At 50.2% G+C, this 19,983-nt stretch overlaps 1 protein-coding gene across 1 annotated transcript; it reads right to left on the bottom strand.

Annotated features, from left to right (window-relative positions):
- Window positions 1-3: 3 nt before the first annotated feature.
- On the bottom strand, window positions 4-19,747 carry Sez6l2 (seizure related 6 homolog like 2). Its single transcript, XM_027948559.3, has 18 exons — window positions 19,166-19,747; window positions 18,103-18,234; window positions 17,088-17,387; window positions 16,573-16,712; window positions 16,083-16,284; window positions 10,830-11,015; window positions 9,961-10,129; window positions 8,827-8,990; window positions 6,601-6,801; window positions 6,014-6,152; window positions 5,018-5,214; window positions 4,680-4,874; window positions 2,411-2,602; window positions 2,104-2,295; window positions 1,579-1,617; window positions 1,282-1,399; window positions 1,067-1,163; window positions 4-560 (listed from the first exon to the last, which is right to left on the bottom strand). The coding sequence occupies exons 1-18, from the start codon at window positions 19,242-19,244 to the stop codon at window positions 531-533; spliced, it is 2,772 nt and encodes a 923-aa protein (XP_027804360.1). The 5' UTR covers window positions 19,245-19,747; the 3' UTR covers window positions 4-530.
- Window positions 19,748-19,983: the final 236 nt, after the last annotated feature.

Raw genomic sequence — 19,983 nt, 5'->3', positions numbered from 1 at the left:
AAGTGATGATTTTCCATTTATTGCTCAAAAACAAAAATCCAGAAGCAAAGGTGGAGAAATTGTGGGTTCGGGACACAGCAGGAACAGGGAGGGGCTTTGGCCCAGCTGTCCCCCTCATCCTTCCTCTTCTCACCCTCCAAGGCCCAGGAGTTAGGCATCTGGGAGGAGAGAAGCCTACAAGGCCAAGGGAACAGTAGAGCAGTTGGGGCAGTCCTTCAGGGGTGCCCTGGGTGGGAGGGGGTCCCAAGAGTTGCAAGGGCACTGAGTTCCCCTCCCAGGGTCCAAAAGCCAGTAGGGCAGGGGGCAGGCCCCTTGTTTGGCAACTGAGAAAAGGAGCCTTTGGGCGGCAGGATGCTGGTTTATTTACTGTAGGGTCTCCAGGGCCATCAAAACCCCCTTGTGGGACAGGGAGATTATTTACACAACAGGGAGGAGGGAAGCCAGGAGCCAGAGACCAGGTCCTGTGCTCCCCACTGCCCTGAATGAGGAGGGAACGGGTGTCCTGGGTCCTGCAGCCTTAGTCTTGGCATTCAGATGGAAACTTCATACTCCCGTGTATCCTGAAGACAGAGAGATCAGATCAGTTGTTGAAGCGAGATGGAAGTGGAAGGGGTGGAAAAATGGGAGGAGGCATGGACGAGGAGGGGGAAAGACCCTTGGTTTTTAAAGTAACATTGATCATAGGGGGCTGGGGGGTCACAAGGGGAGAATGAGGCTGAATCTGGACGATGGATTTATTTGGTTCATCCTTTCATGTCTTAAAAAAACAACATAAAAATCTGAATTTCTGAGTTGTCTTGAATAGTTGGAGGATTTGGCAACTGGGCCTAAGTGTCCACTATGGGTTATAGCTGTAGCCTTTGGATGGGCACCATTTCTCCAGTTGGCCACAGTCCCCACCACTCCCTATTGTTCACACACAGCTTGCTTTGCTCATTGGCATGGCCTTTTGTAGGCAGCTGAGTTTAAAGTTCCCAAAAAGAGATCACAGAGATTTTAGAGAAGGTTATGGAGTCCTGGGGGGAGCTGAGAGATGTGGCACTGCAGGGGAAGGGGAGGGGCTCACCCCAGCTTCATACAGTGGGTTGCTGAAGTCTGACTCCACCGTGATGGGGCTGTAGGAGTGGGAGCCTGAGAAACCAAACAGGGATTTTCCCTGGAGCCTGGAAAAGGAGGGAACAGAGAGGGTTTTATCAGCAGGTGAGACCTTAAGCTCCTCTCACCTGGGCTTGCATGCATGACATTTGCCCCAGAGGGCAGTTCCTTGGGTAGGGTACTTACTTGGTGTAGTATATGTAAACGCCACTGCCAAGGACAATGACCAAGCCGAGGGGTAGCAGGATGGCCAAGGCGAGGTTCCCACCCTCCAGCTGCCGCGATGGGTCTGTAGTCTGGGTCACTGGGGGAGGAGGAGAGGCCAGTGAGCAGATGCTGGGCCCAGTCCTGGGCTCTCCCAGCCTCCTGCCCTGGGCCCTGAACCCAGGGCCTCACCCCTCCGGGGCCTGGCCTTCTACCCCCGGCCTCTGCCTTGCCCTCCCGACCTGGCCAGGCCTGGGCCTCCACCTTGCCCTCACTGACCTTCCAGTTTTCGGTTGTCCAGGAGCTCCTCATAGGCCACTGCAGGGAGAGGAGGGGGAGGGGGACGGGGTCTGAGCCAGGGAGGGAAGGAGGCTGGGTAAAGGGTCAGAGCCCAGTGGGGCTGGGCTGGACAGCCTGGTTCTCTGCCCTTTGCTCCCTTGGTGGGGGAGAGAGGACTGATCCCGGCAGGGCCGTCTTCCTTCTCCAGACCACTGAGGTTCAAGGTTCCTGAACATTCTGAGCCAACCAGGTCTTTAGAATTCGTCAGCGATGGGGACACTGAGACCTATCTAGAGTGGGCAAAGGACTTCCAAACCAGGGCCCCCTCTACTACATCCCTTGAGATAATTCTGTGACCTCAGATTTCCTCAGCACTTCTGGACATGCCTGTGAGGATGAGCCCACAGGAAGAGAAGAGGGAGCTCAGTGGGGTCACCCATTGGTCTTGAATTTTCTATCCAACTTTCCCAGCCCTGTCAGTCCCTGGACACTGACGTGCCCCTCCTGCTCTGTCTGCCCAGGCACCTTTGCAGAGCGGGGGCTGGCTGGTCCACTGTGAGGGGTGGCCCGGCACACAGGTGATGGTGACCTCGCCGATGAGCTCAAAGCCTTCATAGCAGAAGAAGCGCAGAGACTCGCCAGCCTGGTAGTGATGCTTGTACAAGGTCTGATAGCCATTCTCTGGAACGCCGGGGTTCAGGCACGGCTCATACTTCACTGCAGGGAGCAGGCCAGTCAACATGCCAGTGGTGTTACTGCGCAGGCCCAGCAAGGGCCTGCAGACTGCTGCCAAAGTTACCCAGCCCCCTTCCTGGAGGTTCCCCAGACTCACAGGCACACTTGGGGACCCGGTCGCTCCACTTGGGTGTGCCTGTGTCTCGGCTATAGCAGGTAAGCACGGCTGCCCCCTCCAGGCTGTACCCTGGCAGACAGCGGTACTGGACATGGGAGCCAACAGGGAAGCCAGCGTCTGAGGCCGTCCGGTGCCCGTTGGTGATCTCACCAGGGTCAGCACAAGTCATGACTGGTGGCAGAAGAGCAAGATCAGGGGGAATGAGGGCCTTAAAAGATCTACCTGGAACTTAGGGCTGGGAGAGGCCTGCACGTCAGGCCATCTCTGCTAAACAACCCCCTCCCACCTCCTGTGAATTCCTCAGAAGGAAGAGGGCGTGAATTAGAAAAATTTAATTCCATATGTTTTGGGTTTTTTTGGAAAACAGGGTGATTGGGCAACCCAATCCTGGGGTAAAATTCAAAATATTTAATCACAACACCAGAACATGCCAGCTAAATCCCAGCATTGTCAACCCAGCGTGGCAGATCACCAGGCAGGACAGCAGCCTATCTCTCAGTTTTTTTTTTTTTTTTTCTTTTATGGTACTGAGGGTTAAATTGAGGGGCTCTGCTACTGAGCTACACCCCCAAGACTTCTTTATTTTTTACTCTGCAATTCTGAGACAGTATCTCACTAAATTGCTTAGGGCCTTGCTAAGTTGCTAAGGCTGGCCTTGAACTTGTGATCCTCCTGAGTTGCTTGGATTACAGGCTTGTACCACCACACCTGGCTCCCCACATTCTCATTATGCCCAGTGGCTTTGCTCACTTATACAGCTTGCATTTGAGTTTACAACCCTATTGTGTAAGATCATAATCATAGTCATTTATTGTACATAAAAACGAGTGCCAGGCACCCTGATAAGTATTTTACAAACATAATATTTAACCCTGATAATCCAAACAAGTCAATGTCACTGTCCTTTCTCTTGGGGCCCAGAACTTAGCACTCTAGCCAGAATCATCTGAGCTGGAATCTTTTCAGAGACACAGCCATGAAGCACTGGACAGAGATACAGAGATGTGGGTCTCAGCTTGAGACTCTCCTGAGTCTCAGCTGGGCCAGCCCACCTCAGCCTGTATGCCCAGCATTCCAGATCTGGGGTGCCACATCAACTAGACAGTTTTCCTTGTGTCCAGTCCACTGATCTCACCATCTCCACCGTCCCAGGGGCCATGTGGAAGACCAACAATCCTACATCTTTGTAGCAGGCTTCCCAAAATTTTGAAAAAGTGAGAAGATGCTACCCCTTACTGGGCACTGTGGCCCAAACCTGCAATCTCAGTGGCTGGGGAGGCTGAGGCAGGAGGATGGCAAGTTCAAAGCAAGCCTCAGCAACTTAGCAAGGCCCTGTCTGAAATTTTAAAAAAGGAAAAAAAAAAAAAAAGCCACCCCTTTCTGCTCTTCTAAAAGATGCACACTCCCAGCTTCTTTAAATGTCACCTCCTCTGAAATTGGCACCATCCCTGGGAGAATTAACCCACCACTCTTCCCACAAAGCTGCTTTATCCTTAAAGCCACTACTACTCACTCACAGTTTACCCCACAGCCCCGTGTGAAAACCTGACCTCCACATGCTCTTCCCAACCCCACTCCCACCTCACCCATGAGGAAGCCAAGGCTCAGAGATGGTAAGTACCTTGACCGAGCCACCCTATGGCTACTTCTTTATAATGTCCTGAGTTGTTTAGGTATCTGTCCCCCTCCCAGGCTGAGAGAATGGCCAGGGTAGGGAGGGACCAGAATCCCATAATCCTGACCCAGCAGAGGGCCTCAGTGACTGCATTGAAGTAAACCAGGTACTTGGACAAGCCTTGGTCTTAGCAATGGGACTTCCCACAATGTCATCTGTTTGGAACTGAGAGCCTGTGGCCAGCTTAGAACAGAACCAAGAGGGGATAGGATGGAGCCCAGGCAGAACCTGGGAGGGGTGGGACTCAGACTCGGCAGAGGTGGGATCAAGAGAGGAAGTGGGTGGGGCCGTGAAACAATACAGTCGACTCAGGAAACCCTGGCAGAGTCCTGGTCTGTGAAACAGAGAGATGCAGCCCAGAGAAAATAAAAGCAGGAACCAGAGGGGTCCTGAATGGAGGCGTTGGACCTGAACAGGGGCAGGGCCTGAAGAAGATTCAGGCAGGAGCCAAGGGTGGAACCCAGGCAGTACAGGGACCCCAAAAAGGAAAGGGAGGGAGCAGGGTCCAAGCCAAGGGGAGAAACCCAGAGGTTGGGATGGGGCCCACAGAGGACAGGGCAGGGTCTAGCTCACTCTTTTGGCAGGCAGGTGGAGCAGCGCTCCAGGACAGGTCCCACTGACAGGTGAGAATGTCAGAGCCCAGCAGCTCGTAGCCAGGCTCACACTGGTAAGTGAGCACGGTGCCTCGAATCAGGTCCCCGTGGGATGCTGTCCTCCAGCCCCACTCGGGAGGCGGCAGCTCAGGGCAAGTGTCGTTCCTCGGGACCTCTGCAGGGGAGAGATTGAGTTTGGGGGCTGCCCTTTGATTCAGGGTGCCCTTTCCAGCCTGGGTGGCTTGACTCCAGTGCCCTCACTTGGGACCTCTGACCTCCCGGAACTCTACCCATCTCGGGGTCCCTATCCCTGTGTACCTTTGAAGTGTAATACAAAGCCCTGGCCCAGGCCCGGATTTGGGGGCCCAGGAGGTGCCTGGAATTGGAGTGTGAGGTCGGGCCCAGAGGAGAGGAGGCGACGACGTGGTTGAGGTCCCCGCAACTGAGCCAGGACACGGGCGCTGGGACCATCCCCATCGAAAAGTGTCAACATGTCCCCTTCACGCACATTCAAGCTGCAGGGAATGGGATCAGATTATAAGACCGAGCAACGACTGGTCCCTCCCATCTGGTTCTGCCCAATCCCTAACTTTGTTCATTAGTAATCCACCTACTTTCCAGCCCTGCTGCATATTCCCCTCTCCCAGGTATGGCACAGACTTAGTTTTGAGCAATCTTGAATTTCTTCTATGCTAGTCGCTCTAGGTCCCACCAGTTCTATGGCTTCTCCCATTTCCCTCTTCCAAATCCCCAGCCTTGCTCATTACTAGTTCCACCCACTCTCCAGTCCCTCCCCCACTCCCCAGTCCCTCCTCCATCACCTTGGGACGCCCAGCTACAGATATGATGAATCATAGACCACACTCTTTGCTACCCCTCAATCTGCTTGGTGGGCTTAAGTACCTGCTTCGGGGCCACGCCCACTTCTGGTTCTGTCCATTCACAAGACCACCTCATACCAAATCAGCTCACTGGATTCTCCCCGCACCCACACCCACCTTGGGTGCCGGTGATGATCCAACAGTCTGGGCCTGGGTCTCTGGAAATAGCTCCAGGGGCAGCCTCAGACACCTCCAGAGTGACAGACACCAGGCAGAGCCCTTGAGGAGGGCTGCATTACCCCTCTAGTTGTCCAAGGTCACCTGGCTAATAAGTGATTTGGCCCTAGGTTTCCCATCCCATCCTGAACCCTTAGTGGTCTCTTTCACAGGACCATAATCCATGTTGATATAGAAGAGCCAGCCAGGCTCAGGATGCTAGTGCCCCGCTTAGGGAACCCACCCCCATCATACCCTCTTCAGGACCCAAACATACATCTCAACTTGGAGCAAGATGCGCTTCTCTTCCTGGACGTGCATGCCCCACACGCAGTCCTGGCCGGGGCTGTAGCTCTGGGGCCAGTCGGGAGAGAGGACCACACCAGCTGGCTCTGACAGCTCCCCTCCACACATGGCTTAGGGAAGAAGAGGTGTGAGGTTTAGGACCCACAAGGGCACACAGTCTCCATTTGCAAAGGTCCTCACCACTCCCAGGGGTGTGCACCACCGGATCACTCATGTTTCCCAGTATCAATGACCCACCTGTTTCTCGCCACATCTAGATCTTGTACCCAATCTTCAGCCTTGCTCTTAACCCTGCACACTCACAAACTTACACACCCAATCCATAACTCAGTCCAACTCTGGTTCCAGCTGCTGAAGACATCTGGATTTATGAGCTCTGAATTTGGTCACAAGCCTGTCAATTATTCAGCCTAGAAAACAGCCTCTGAGAGGACAGGAATTTCCTCAGGGCTTGGCTTTACTAGGTTTGAATATGCAGGTCTCCTTCCCAAATGGACTTCCTGGGGACCCTGGTTCAGCGGGTAGTCTGAAGGACCTTGTAGGGTGTGGAGGGCTCACCCTTGCAGGCTGGTTCTGTGTCATTCCAGTGAGGTTCTGTGGGATCCACACATTCAATGGCATTGGGGGGCCCTGGAGGCTCCAGAGCATATCCTGGGAGGCATGAGAAGGTGGCCAGTGCCCCTGGGCGGTACTCAGGGTCTGTGGTAGTAACGTTGCCATGTGCCAGGAAAGGGGCGAAGCAGCGATCCTCTTCAAAGGCTAGGGAGGAATCCATCACAAAAATTAAGCATTAAGAGTGAGTGGGCTGAAGATGTGGCTTAGGGGTAGAGCATTTGCCTAGCATGTGTGAGGACCTGGGTGCTGTCCCCAGCACCACAAGGAAAGGAAAGGAAAATAAAATAAATTTAAGCATTAGGATAGGTCTCAGACCTCGATCTGGGAACTGGGACTGAATTCAGGTGTTTGGCCACTCAGTGGGTTTTTTTAAAAATGAACTGCTCTTGGGCTTAGCTTTCAGTCCCCAATGTCAAAACCCAGAGCATTCTTCACTCACACATTTATATTGCCTCAATGGCCTTTGGAGGGAAACCCCTAGGCTAGTCAAATCCCAGCCACTGTTCTACAGATGAGGAGGTCCACAGCCACACAGCCACACGCCCAAGGTCACTCAGCAGGTAATGGCAGCACCAAGTCTCCAACCCAGATGGTTTGGTTCCCAGCCACAGACACGTGGCTCTTGGAACTGCAAGTGGGTGGGGGTGGGGAACAGGCCTGCGTAGGTGTGTTCTCTTCTCAAAAATAACAGTTGGATTCTGATCATCCATGCTGTTGCTAGAATCCAAAATTGCAGCTAAGGCAAAAGCTGCTCAGTTTTTACTTTGGACTAAGTCAGCAAAAAGGAATATTTGTAGGACATTCTTGTTTCTGTCCACCTGACATCTTAGCTGCAAAACTACCTGTGAGGTATGACGTCAGAGCCTTATGATACAGATGGGGGATCTGACTCTCACAGAGCAGCAGTGGTTCACATCTGTGGAGGCAGGCCTCACAGCTGGAGACTGTCACCAAAAGACAGAGATCTTTGCACTTCAGTACTTTCACAATCTATCCTGTATTTATTTATTTTTTTCCTGCAGATTCACTCTTTTATTTCAATGTTACTTGAACTGATAAGGAATCATGTCCAAATCTTACCGATCCATCAGGGCCAGTGCCAATTCCATTTCTCTCATGATTCATACTAGAAACTAGTCCCCCACATCTCTGAGCATTTCTCTTTATCTCTCTCCTGACACTATTCAGAGAAATCTTCTGCTGCAGCCACCTCGAAATCCTGTTTCCCAAACATACCAAGCACTTCTCTACCTCCTCCCCTTTGCCCCCACTATTCCATTCACCTGAGCTGCTTTTTCCTCCAGCTTCTTCTAAATTACCTTCCATCCTTTAAGACCAAGATTAAATACCTCTTCTCCCATGGCCAGCCACTGACCTTGTTTCTACCTGTCCCTCCTTTTCTCTTAAAGTCACCTTTATTTTCATTTTGAAAAACATGCCTTCCAGCCCAAGCAGTTCAGTTGGAGCCAACCATAAATGGCCACATGAGGCTAATCTGTCAATCATAACACCATCTGCCCTTAGCCACAGTGATTGGCTCAGGCAAAGGCACAGGACCTTAACCAGGTCAATGAGAGCCTTTTCTGGCATTGTTACTGAAGCTCTCAGGAAAGTTATGAGCTTCCACTTTCTCTGATGGAGTTACTAGGTAGGCAGTATGAAAGTCTGCAGCTAGGTCCATCACAGGGAAAGCCTACCTGAGAATGAAGCCAATGCAAAATAGCAAAGAACTGAGAGACTGAGATAACTGGTTCCTTGGCTGTATAACTGGATCCAGCCATACATGAAGCTTAATCAGAAAAGGCTACCTCGGGGAATGAGAAGGAATCCTTTTTTTGGGGGTAGGGGTACTGGGGATTGAACTCAGGGGCACTCAACCACTGAGCCACATCTCCGTTTTATATTTTATTTAGAGATAGGATCTCACTGAGGCTGGCTTTGAACTCATGATCCTCCTACCTCAGCCTCTCGAGCTGCTGGGATTACAGGTGTGTGCCACCGTGCCCAGTGAGAAGGGATTCTTATGAAGGGATCTTTGTCATTTTGGGGTGGAAAGACAAGTCAGTTTTCAGGGATCTAACCACCGAAATGAGCAGGGAGGGAGTATGTGCTTATGCCAGAAACAGAAGGTGCAGAAGTTAGAGTCCAGTGGGGAAGCGGGACTATTACCTTCAAATCGGAGGCTGAGCAGCAGGGGATTAGCAGGCGTCTCTGAGAGCAACTCCACATAGAGGGACTGGGCGTCACTGATGAGACCACGCTCTGGGACATCATCCATGTCAGAGTCATAGATCACAGGAGATAGGGGACTGCCCCCAGAGCGCACCATCAGCCTGGGGTGGACAAAAGGTGGCCAGGAACTTCAGCAGCTACCCCACCTCTTATCTGCTCTCCAAGCTTATCTTTACAGCCACTATTATCAAACATTAACCATATGCCATGCATTCTTCTAAACCCTTATGCATTTTATCTTGTTTAATTTTCATAAGAACCCTTGAGTCAGATACCATTATTACCCCTCATTTTATAGACGAGGATATGGAGGCATACAAATTAAGTAACCTGCCTAAGAGCACAGAGCAAGTAGTGGCAGAGCTGGGATACCAGGATACTAGATAAAGAATAATAATGAAGACGATGAGAGCAAACACTTTCATATTATAGTGCTTATTGTGTCCTAGGCACCACCATCCCAAGTTCTGACTGTCTGTCTGTCTGTCTCTCTCTAAATATATACATATGGTACTGGGGATTGAACACAGGGGTGCTTAACCATTGAGCTAAATCCCCAGCCCCACCCCCATATATATATATATATATATATATATATATATATATATTTTTTTTTTTTTTTGGCACAAGGATTGAACCCACGGGCGCTGAACCACCAAGCCTCATCCCCAGCCCTTTTTATATTTTATTTAGAGACAGGGTCTTGCTGAGTTGCTTAGGGCCTCACTAAGTTGCTGAGGCTGGCTTTGAACTTGTGATCCTCCTACCTCAGCCTCCCAAGCTACTGGGATTACAGGTGTGTGCCACTGTGCCCAGCTACTTTGCATATCTTAATTAATTTATTAATTATGCCTGTAGAGTGATACCATCTTTATTCTACAGATAAAAAATTGAGTTACAGAAGTTAGCTGATTCATCCAAGGTTGCCCAGCTACATTCCCTAAGAAATGGTTAGGATTAAACTCTGTTTCATACATATTTCAACATGGATCCAGCTCAGATCTGACTCCCCACCGTAGCCTCCCTACTTCCCCTAGGTAGGGACCTCTGATTCAAGGCCCAGACCCTCACCGGTCATTGTCCTCATCCAGCGAGACCCTCTCAAAGTGCAAGTGCAGCCGGCGTCCCTCAGCTGCTTCAATGACCCAACGGCAGGTGAGGTTAGGCCCTGCGGCTCCCCCAGGCTCAGGAGACACGATGCGGCCCAGTGTAGCATTGTGGATGGTGCCACCACAGGATGCTGTGGGCAGAGGAAGGCAGGTTAAGACCAGCTTAAGGTGACTTGTCCTTCTCCTTGGGGCCTCAGCCTTTCTCAGGGCATCTTCAGAACTTTTGCATCTACATCTTTGGGTTGGGCCAGGGATGGTCTCTGCCCCATGAATGCACTCCAGGGGGCGGGACCTTCTCCAGGGCATCACTGAAGAGGGGAACCAGGCCTGAAATAGGACCCCTCCCCCATTGGATGGACTCTCCTTGGTTGGACGACCTCCAGAATGAAGAGTCTGCTAAAATGAAGATTCCCTGAACAGGGACACCCTGTAACTGTGAGTTATGGGAATCCCCCAAATTGAAACTCCCAGATGAGAGACGTTCAAGATGGGAATTCCCAGAATAAGGACTCCACAGGATGGGAGATCACAGGAGGAAGACCCTCCAGGAGAGAGAACCACCAGAGATGGACCCCAAGAATGGCTTCCTCCAGGATGAGGGCTCTCCAAAGAAAGAAGAGCCATCCCAAGAGGGAGAATACCCAAGAATGGAGGTTCTAAGGATAGAATCCTCAGTGGGAAGAACTCCCGAGGGATGCCAAAGGAGAGGGACTCTTCAGAAAAGAAACCCCTTCAGGATGAGTTTTTCCTAAAGACAGAGACTTCTACAAACGGACTCTCCCAATGAGGTTCCCAGAAAAGAAGCCCCCAACTCTTATGGCAGAGACTCACCCATGCAGCTAGGGGGCTCTCCATTCCAGGCTGGCCGGGTGCCATTGAGGCAGATGAGAGTCTCCTCACCCTGCAGCTGGTAGCCGGAATCACAGTGGAAGGTGGCAGTGCCACCAGGGTGTAGATCTGTCACACTGACATCCCCATGGGCCGGCCGGGGAGGGAAGCCACAGCTCAGGAGGTAGGCTGAACCAGGAAGAACAGGGAGAAGGAGGATCCATTGTTCATGTCACCCTCTACAGCAGTCCCCCAGCACTTTCCCAGGAGACACAGTCAGGCCGTACAATGGGGTCTGCACTGAAGAATATGAGCTCCTTACACAGGTTCCCTGTCTCATGAAGAAGCCATTTCATCTCCTCTGATCTTTGTAATTTGCCCATTTTGGCCTCCATTTTATAGGTGAGGTAACTGAGGCTCAAAGATGTTATTCTGAAGATGGACATCATTCCCTTAAGTACATGTATGAAGACATGAATGGTGTGAATATACTTTGTATACAACCAGAGATATGAAAAATTGTTCTCTATATGTGTAATATGAACTGTAATGCATTCTGCTGTCATATATAACAAATTGGAATAAAAAATAAAAGATTAAAAAAACAAAGATGTTATTCTGGACCCACTGGCTATGTGGCCTCAGGTAAATCAATTGACTATTTCAAACTCCATCCAGCTCTAAGAATAACAAACAATATTTGCAGAGCTAATTTAGCTTCCCAAGTAACTACATGCAGTACTTTTGAGGTAGACAAGAGAAACTGTGTTACCCATTTTCCAGATGTGGAAATTGAGGCTCCAATTTACTAATTGACATGAAATTTCTTTAAGAATCTTGACTATTTGGTAATTAAAGATCTTTATACTCAGTGTTCCCTGAACACATTCTCTAATGAAAATGAAGTGCTATGGAAAGCTTTGCTTTCTTTGAAAATCTGGTTTTCCTTTCTTGTAGTAAGAACTGCATAACTTCCCTTTTTGCACTAGCTACTAGAAAGCTGGGAACAAGATTAAGGCTTGTCCTTAGCAACGCTGACTTGTCAACTCACGTTTTTGTTCTGTTTTGTTTTTTTCCTGGTACTGAAGATTGAACCAAGGGATACTGTACCACTTAGCTACATTCCCAGCCCTTTTAAAAAATTATCTTCCTTTTGAGATAGGAACTTGCTAAGTTGCTAAGGCTGGCCTCAAACTTGGTGATCCTCTAGTCACGGTCTCCCCAGCTGCTGGGATTATAGAAATGTGCTAGCATCTGGCCCAATCCTTTTAATTTTTAATTTTGAGACAGGGTCTTGCTAAGTTGTTTAAGTTGGCCTTGAACCTGCCATCCTCTTGCCTCAGCCTCTGCAGTCACTTTGATTACAGGCATGTGCCACCATGCCTGGCCTATTTTTTTTGTAACTCTAATAATCATTCTCTGATGCGGTTTACCCCTTACTTATTCTATATAATTGTATTGCTTGCATTCTTTTTGAAAGTCACTTGAAATTCTCACAGAAGCAAGAATAAAATAGAATTCAATAGAAAGTCAGTTGTTAGTCAATGCTTCTGAATCTGATCCTGACAGGAACTTAGCAGAGATCATCAAGGAGGGCTTCCTGGAGGAAGTGAGCCAAAGCTGGAGGGGCAGTCTCTGGTGAGCAGGGGGCTTGGGAGATGCCAGTTTGCCTGCCTGAGCTCTTGCCCTTCTTTGCTCTCCAGCCCTCAGTGAGTCTGTAAGAGACCTACCTCTCCATATTTCAAAATTCAATAAGCTCTTTCTTGGCCAGGTTGTGGGGACAGAGAGGAGGAGAAAAAGATTCAGTCCTTGCCCTTCAGGAGTCTATAGTCTACTGAGATAGACAGTTATAAAAACCATCTTTTAGAATACAGGGGCTTTCATAGTTGTTAGCTTCTCCGTGACCAACAGAATCAAGTCCGAATGCTTTGGATTGACATCCAAACCCCTTCCACGGCTGCATCCCGCTCAGCACTTTTGTGTCAGCACTTGAGACCCGGGTGTCCTATTCAACACCTTTGTGACTCTTTACTGTCCCACCACCATATTTTTGCTCACAATTGTGCCCCTACTACAAAGCCCATTCTGGGCTCTTATCTTTCAAAGAGTAACTTAAGTCAGGTGTGGTGGTGTATACCTATAATCCCAGTGGCTCAGGAGGCTGAGGCAGGAGGATCCCAAATTCAGTCAGCCTCAGCAAGTTAGTGAGGACCCCAGTAACTTAGTGAGTCCCTGTCTCAGACTAAAAAATAAAAAGGGTGGGGATGTGGCTCAGTGTTTAAGTGCCCCTGGGATCAATCTCTGTTACAAAAAAAAAAGAAAAGAAAAAGAAAAACTAACTTAAGTACCACCCCTTCCAGGATTCCAGGAAGACTTCCTGACCCCTCTTGCCTCCAACATTTACTTTCTCTCTTGCCTATACACAATTTCATATTCAAATTTTACCATCATATTAGTCATTGTCTATTGTTACTATGAGACTGAGTCAAGTCTTTTTTTCTTATATTTTTTAGTTACACATGGACACAATATCTTTATTTTAGTTATTTTTATGTGGTGCTGAGTATCGAACCCAGTGCATCACATGTGCAAGGCAAGCGCTCTACTACTGAGCCACCACCCCAGCCTGAGTCAAGTCTTATTTATAGAGACACATAAAAACCTAGTCTAACTGATCAACTTGGAGACTGGCTGACCTGGGTTCCAGTTCTAGCTCCACAGCTTATAGCTATATGACTGAGCAAGTGACTTCACCACCGGGGGCTTCTCATTCATTAATGGTAATAATTGTTAACAGTGAAGATTGGCTTGAAAATTAGATAAAAGAAACATGCAAATCCCCTGGCACTCAGAAAATGTTAGTCACCTCTCCCTTAGCCTCAATTAATGTATGATTGAGAGTCAAGAATTTAGAGATCTGATTGTTGACTCTGTGATGAACTTGCAGGTGGGTGACAAATTCATACAAACCTTCTTTCGTGAGAGACTGAACTGACAGTGTCAACTCCCAGGGTTGCTCTTAGGAGTAAATGAAACAATGGTAGGTAAAAGGGGTTTGTACTTAGCACATTTTTTTATGGGGGAGGGTACTGGGAAATGAACCCAGGGGTGCTTAACCCCTGAGCTACATCCCCAGCCATTTTTATTTTTTTTTATTTTGAGACAGGGTCTCACTAAGTTCCTTAGGGGCTTGCTAAATTGCTGAGGTTGGCCTTGAACTTCCTGCCTCAGCCTCCTGAGTTGCTCGGATTATAGCATGCACCATCATACCCAGCTACACAGAAAGTCTGACGGACTTGGATGAAGGGTGATAAAGCCTTTGACCCTTTTGGAATTGATAATGAGGCCACTCTGGACTACAGGCCCCAGTTAATGCAGTTAAGGAAGGACTTAAACAGGGCCTCATTCCCAGAGGTGCCTGGAGGAATTGCAAAGCAGGGAAGATGGAGGCAGGTAATGAAGGCCAATTTATGCAATAGCCCTGCTTCCCCAAATGTTCCATTTAGCCTAAAGAGTCCTATTTTCAAAGCTCCCGGGAAGTGGATGTTTAAAGGAGCCACTGGGGAGCCATTTTTGTAACATCTCAGGTGTGCTCTTGTTCCCCAATAACCGAATTCCTACCACCAAGTATGTGCCCTAGCTCCCTGATCTCTCCACAAATAGGCCTGGTGGTGGTGGATGCTTCTACCTTGCACAATGTGCCCTGGGGCAGGTCCTGTGCAGAGGACATAAGGAAGGGATATGGGTCCTGTAAGATGTACAAAGTATCTGGGGTCAGCAAAGCTCATAAGGTGCGTATGGTACATGCAGCCAGGTAAAACCATGAAATGATATGATGGTGGAATTGGTCCAACAGACAGTTCTCTCTCTGTTCCTGAGGAGCACAGGGAGGGAACTTGAATAAGACAGCAGTGTTTGGAATGGGGACACTGGCTGAGCCCTTTGCCTGGTGCGTGCATGTATGTTAGAACATACACTTGCACTGTGGGAAGGTCCCTGTAGACACAGGTTAGCATGGATGCACACATGTATAGAAGATCTGTGGATGGATTCTCAAGAATGCAGTCACACATGATATATTCTCTGTCTTTGCTCCCACAAATCAGATGGAACTTTCTAGATCACAAACATGAGGCTGTCATTTCCCTGCTTAAAATGTTTCTAGTGTTTCCCTCTCACCTGCAGGTTAAAGTGGTCTCAATTCCTTATGAGCTGATAAGGCCCTTTATGATCTGAACCCAACCTGACTCCCAACCTGGTCTCTTAACTCATTTCTCCCTTTCCACTTTTTGTGCTTTGACTATAATAGTAATGAGTGATTTTTTTTTTTTTTTTTTTTTTGTACTGGAGATTGAATACAGGGGCATTTAACCACCGAGGCACATCCCCAGCCCTTTTTATTTTTTGAGACAGGGCCTCACTAAATTGCTTAGGGCCTTGCTAAATTGCTGAGGCTGACCTTGAACTTGAGTCCTCCTGCTTCAGCCTCCCAAATTGCTGGGATTACAGGAGTATGGCATTGCACCTGGAAATGACTGATATTTTTGAGCTCTCACTGTGTACCAGACACTGTTATAAAGTACTGTATCAACTCACTGGATCTTCCCAATAATATTGTGTGTTAAATTTTCTGATCCCTATCTTTCAGATGAGACCATGAATCACAGAATGTTTAAGTATATTGTCTCAGGTCAGACAGCTAGAACAATTCTATCTTCCATGTTAAATGACTTCATCTTCTCTAGAGGTCAATTTTCTCTCCTCTCTGAATCCTGAGGTGTACTTTTACATTCATCTATTTTCAAAGACAGTTGTCTCCCTCTTTTTCTTCCTTCACCTGTCCCCTTGCTAACTCATCCAGTGGGTCCTAGCTTAGTCATCCTGCTCTAGGTCTTTTGATATTTGCTTCTCCTATCTCATCATAACCCTTATTTCATTGAATCATAATCACTCTGATTACTTAACTATCTCTCTAGACAGATTCCGAGTTCCTTAAATTCAGATTTATACCTGATTCATTCATTCTTTCCCCTAAGTTGAATGGATCAATTGCTACTTGGATATGTGTACACCTAGGCACATATCTGTGAGTGTGTGAGATAAGTGTGCATGGGTCTTTCTGAGGACTCTGCCCACCTAGGGTCCTAATCAAGAGGAAACCTCCTCCTCAATACTCTGTGCTTAGGAGGCCACCAGAGATGTCCCTTATACCCAATGTGGCCCCTGCCCTTCCACCAGCATCCCCAGACTTCTCACCCTGATAGTGGATTCTGAAGCCACCACCCCTTGGGACCCGTGGACTCTGGAAGTGCAGGAGCAGTCGATTGGTTGGGCTTCGAAGAACCTGTCCTTCTCCCAGCATGGAGGAGTTAGCAAGGAGTCGGGGGGCCAGTCCTGGGGACCCCCCACCAGCCAGCACCAGGAGTTCCTCCTCCTGAGACAGGTTCAGTGTCTGCACCTAGAAAAGCCAGTCATAGGCCAGGGCAAGTCAGCCTGGGGAAAGTGGCTCCCTAAGCCCTCTCCCCTTGCCTTCCCTTTCCCAGTCTGTAGCGACCCCACCCAGACCACAGGGATGTTGCCCATTTTGAAGAACTCTAGAAGGGTTTTTGAGATCATCTGAGTCAGAAAACAGGCCCATCTGAGTCAGAATACTGGTTTTCTGGCTTCCCAGCTAAAACGATGCACACCACTGAGCCCAGAGAAAAGGGATTGGAAGTTTCACAGTAATACGCTTAGGTCCAGTTACCTGGATTTCAATGCCGTAGCCAGGGTAGACATGGATGCTGTATGTGCAGTCTAGGAGCCCCAAGGTGCGGCTGGCAGTGCTCCCCAAATCCGGAGACTCCACGTACCCTTCACCCTCGGAGATGTTGTTATTACACAGAACTAAAGAGATATAAGTGGCTGGGATTGAGAGAGGCCCTGTGCTCTTGCCCTCCCAGCCAAACAACTCCACAGGTCCTCATCTGTCTTCTCCCCAGCATCCCTCACCACCTTTATTCAATGCTCTCTCTCCCACCTGTACTGAGAGCTCCTTTACCCAACTGTAATATAGACAGAAGACATAGAATGGCACCTGGCACATAGTAAGTGTATATAAATATTAGCTTTTGTCATTATTAAGCAGAAGCTCCTCTCCCATCTGGACCCAGAGCCCCTTCATCCACATGCTCCAGGCGACCTTTCCCCATCCATCCCACATCCTCCTCTCCCACATCCGTGCTCCTGGACAGCACCCCCATCCCCTTTCCATGGCCTCACCTGGGCTGGTGACTGTAGTGGTGACAGTTGTCGTGGTGATGATGGTAGTGGTGGTCTCCTCCTCTCCTCCCTCAGGCCCGAGGGGCGGGACTGGGGAGGCGGGGCCGGGAGGGGGTGGGGCTGTAGTTCCTGGGGGCGGGGTCAGTAGCTCCGGCGCGGTGGGGCCTGCCCCCCTGACCCCCTTAGGGGTTACAGCTGTTGTCAGAGGCCCTGTCCCCGGCTCTGTGGCCCGTGGCAGGAAGGGTGCTGCAAGTGTCTGGCCGGCTGGAGGGGTGGCTAGTGTGGGGTCTGGATCAGATCCTGGGACAGTGCAAGGGAAGTCAGGCACAGGAGCAGCAAATTGGCTGGCGGAAGGGTGAGGTGCTGTGGGGGGTGGGAGGATGTTGGGGGGTGGGCAGGAGCAAGGCTGAGGGAAAGAGGGGTTCCCGTAATGAACCCTAAGGGACTCCACCACAAAGTAAAGCCCCCACCCTTAACCTTGCCCACCCAAACTCCCCACCTCTTCCCAAGTTTTCACAGCTGACCCTTCTTTCTCTCTCCACCCAGGCCCCGCCCCCTTAGTCTCCTAGCGCTTCTCCCTGTCCCCCATTCAAATCTGGTTCTCTCGGTTACCCCTTTCTCTCTTCTCTGTTTTGCTCTCTCTGGAGCTCTTTATTTCTGATTAGTATTACTAATGTTCTCTGATTTTACGATCCTGGATCTACTGGAATCTGCTAGTTTTGTATTTCCTCTTTCTGTTCTACCATTTCTCTAACTTCAGTTCTCTGAATTCCATCTATCTTTCTGTGTGTCTTTTTCCTGTCTCTTAGTCGTCCTGTTTCTATTTCTCTGGTTCTGTCAATGCCAAGTTTTGACTTTTTCTTCAACTGCCTGCCTCTGAGTTTCACTCATCTTTCGGGGGGGTCTCTGCAGTCTCTCTTTGTCTGCTTCTCTTTCTTGGTCCTGGCTCCCATCTTCCCAAGCCAATGTCTCTCACTTTGCCTTTATGTCATTTCTGCCCATTTGCAGGCCTCACCCGGCAAATAGCCCATCTCTGGGCCCCTTCTCAGCAGGGCCCCATGGATCAGCTCAGCCAGGGCCTCAGAGGCCACTGTGGGGGCCTCACTTCCAGGCTCTGGCAGCGCCTCCTCCTCCTTCAGGGGCAGACCTAGGAGGTGAAATTGTGTGAGCCTCTCCACTCCCCCACATCCCTTCCTTCTCCAGAGAGATCTTTTCCAGAGCTTCCTTGTCAGATGGGCCTGCACGGGCTCAGAGGGTCCCAGACTGGGCTGAGAGCCAAGATCAGGGGAGAAACTCCCAGCTGCCAGCTGCCCCTCACACTCTACACCTCCTCTCTCTCCACTGCCAGGGCTGTGTGGGCCTTCATGAGCATGTCAGCTCTTGTGAACCCTGGACAGCGCCTACAGGGCCAAGCAGGGGCTTTGAGGCTGCCTTTCTTACTTCTCAGTGGCGCTCTCCCCAACCCTGGGGCTCTGTGAAGGGTCTGGAGGCACCTTGCAGCCCTTGCTTCCGCAGTGCCCAGCTTTCTCTCTGGGTTTCTGTCTCTGCAGTGTGGCTGTCTTCTCTCTCTCTCTCTCTCTCTCTCTCTGCAGTCACTGCCTCTTTCCCTAGAATCTGACTGGGGGTCAGAGCGAAGTAGGGGACTGAATATGAATATCTGGTCTCTCACTATGCCTCTCTGTTCATCTGTTTTTGTCCATATGTCCAAGAACATTTGTGTGTGCAGCAACTGGCGTCTCTCCCAGCCCCTCCATCTCCCACCCAGGTACCCTGCATGCTTCTGCCGCCTCCGCAGACATTCCCCCAACTTCCCCAGCCCTCCTTCCCGTGGTTAACCCCTAAGATGCTACTAAAAGCTTCCCTTGTTCATTTCCCTACCTCCTCAACATTGAGGGTTAAGGGACTAAAGGTACTAGCCGGAAAGCTCTGGCTTGCCCCTTCCCAATCAGTTGTGCCCCTCCCCTCCCCCCCCCCCCCCCCCCCGCGAGCTCAGAAGACGCAAGATGTTAAGAGAAAGAAGGTGGAGGACTCTGCTGGGGACCTTCCCGGAGTCCACCCCCACCCCCTCTTGTCCTTACCCTGAATCCAGGGACAGCTCAGCAGAATTAGGAACAGCAGCTGGGGAGGCGGTGGGTGCTGGGCCTTGGGAGTCCCCATGGCGACTCACCCCAATTTCTCTCCTCTGTGCCTCTCCTAAATAATCTAGTTGCCACTTTTCCTCCGTGTCCTTTTATCTTTCTCCTTAATTTTGTTTTCCTGCTGGAGGTCAGCAATGGAAGACAATTTCTCTGCTCCTTGAGATGGAGGGACAGAATTGGGCTAGAGGTTGCCTGGAGTCCACCCCTTTTTGCTTAATCTCTGTCCTCTGCTCCTGGATCCGTGGTAGAGGGGGGCGCGGCTCCGGCTGGAGGGGGTGGGGCCGAGAGGGCCGAAGGTTACCCTCTTGTTCGGGCGCCTGGGTCCACCGGGCTGGCTGTATCCCAAGCGGGGGAGTGGGGAGGGGAAATACAGCTTCCGGGGGGTCTAGGGTGGGGTTGAGGATGGGGAGGGTCCCTAAGGGGCTCTAGCGGGGCTTGTCGGGGAGGGGAAGGGGTTGCGGAACCCGGAGAGCCGAAGCTCGGGCACTGAAGCTGCGGGAGGGAGAAGCTGAGAAAGGTGTCGAGCCCACGTCAGATCCTGGGGACGGGAGAAGGGAGGGGCCTGGGATTTATTTGCGGAGGAGGGAGGAGGAGGAAGTGCAGATGGTGGAAGGAGGGATCAGGAGCCAAGACCGTAATACTCACTCCCGCGGCCCCTAGGGGAGGCAAAGGAAACTCTTCAGTCCCAGCAGTAATTAGGCCCCCTCCCCCCGCCATTCCAGCACATCTGGAATCTGAATTTCCTCTTCCCAGGGCGC

The sequence above is a fragment of the Marmota flaviventris genome, chromosome 19, assembly GCF_047511675.1.
Source record: "Marmota flaviventris isolate mMarFla1 chromosome 19, mMarFla1.hap1, whole genome shotgun sequence".
Lineage (NCBI taxonomy): Eukaryota > Metazoa > Chordata > Mammalia > Rodentia > Sciuridae > Marmota > Marmota flaviventris.
Note: the sequence above shows the minus strand (reverse complement) of the source record. Positions and strands in the feature narration are given on the sequence as shown.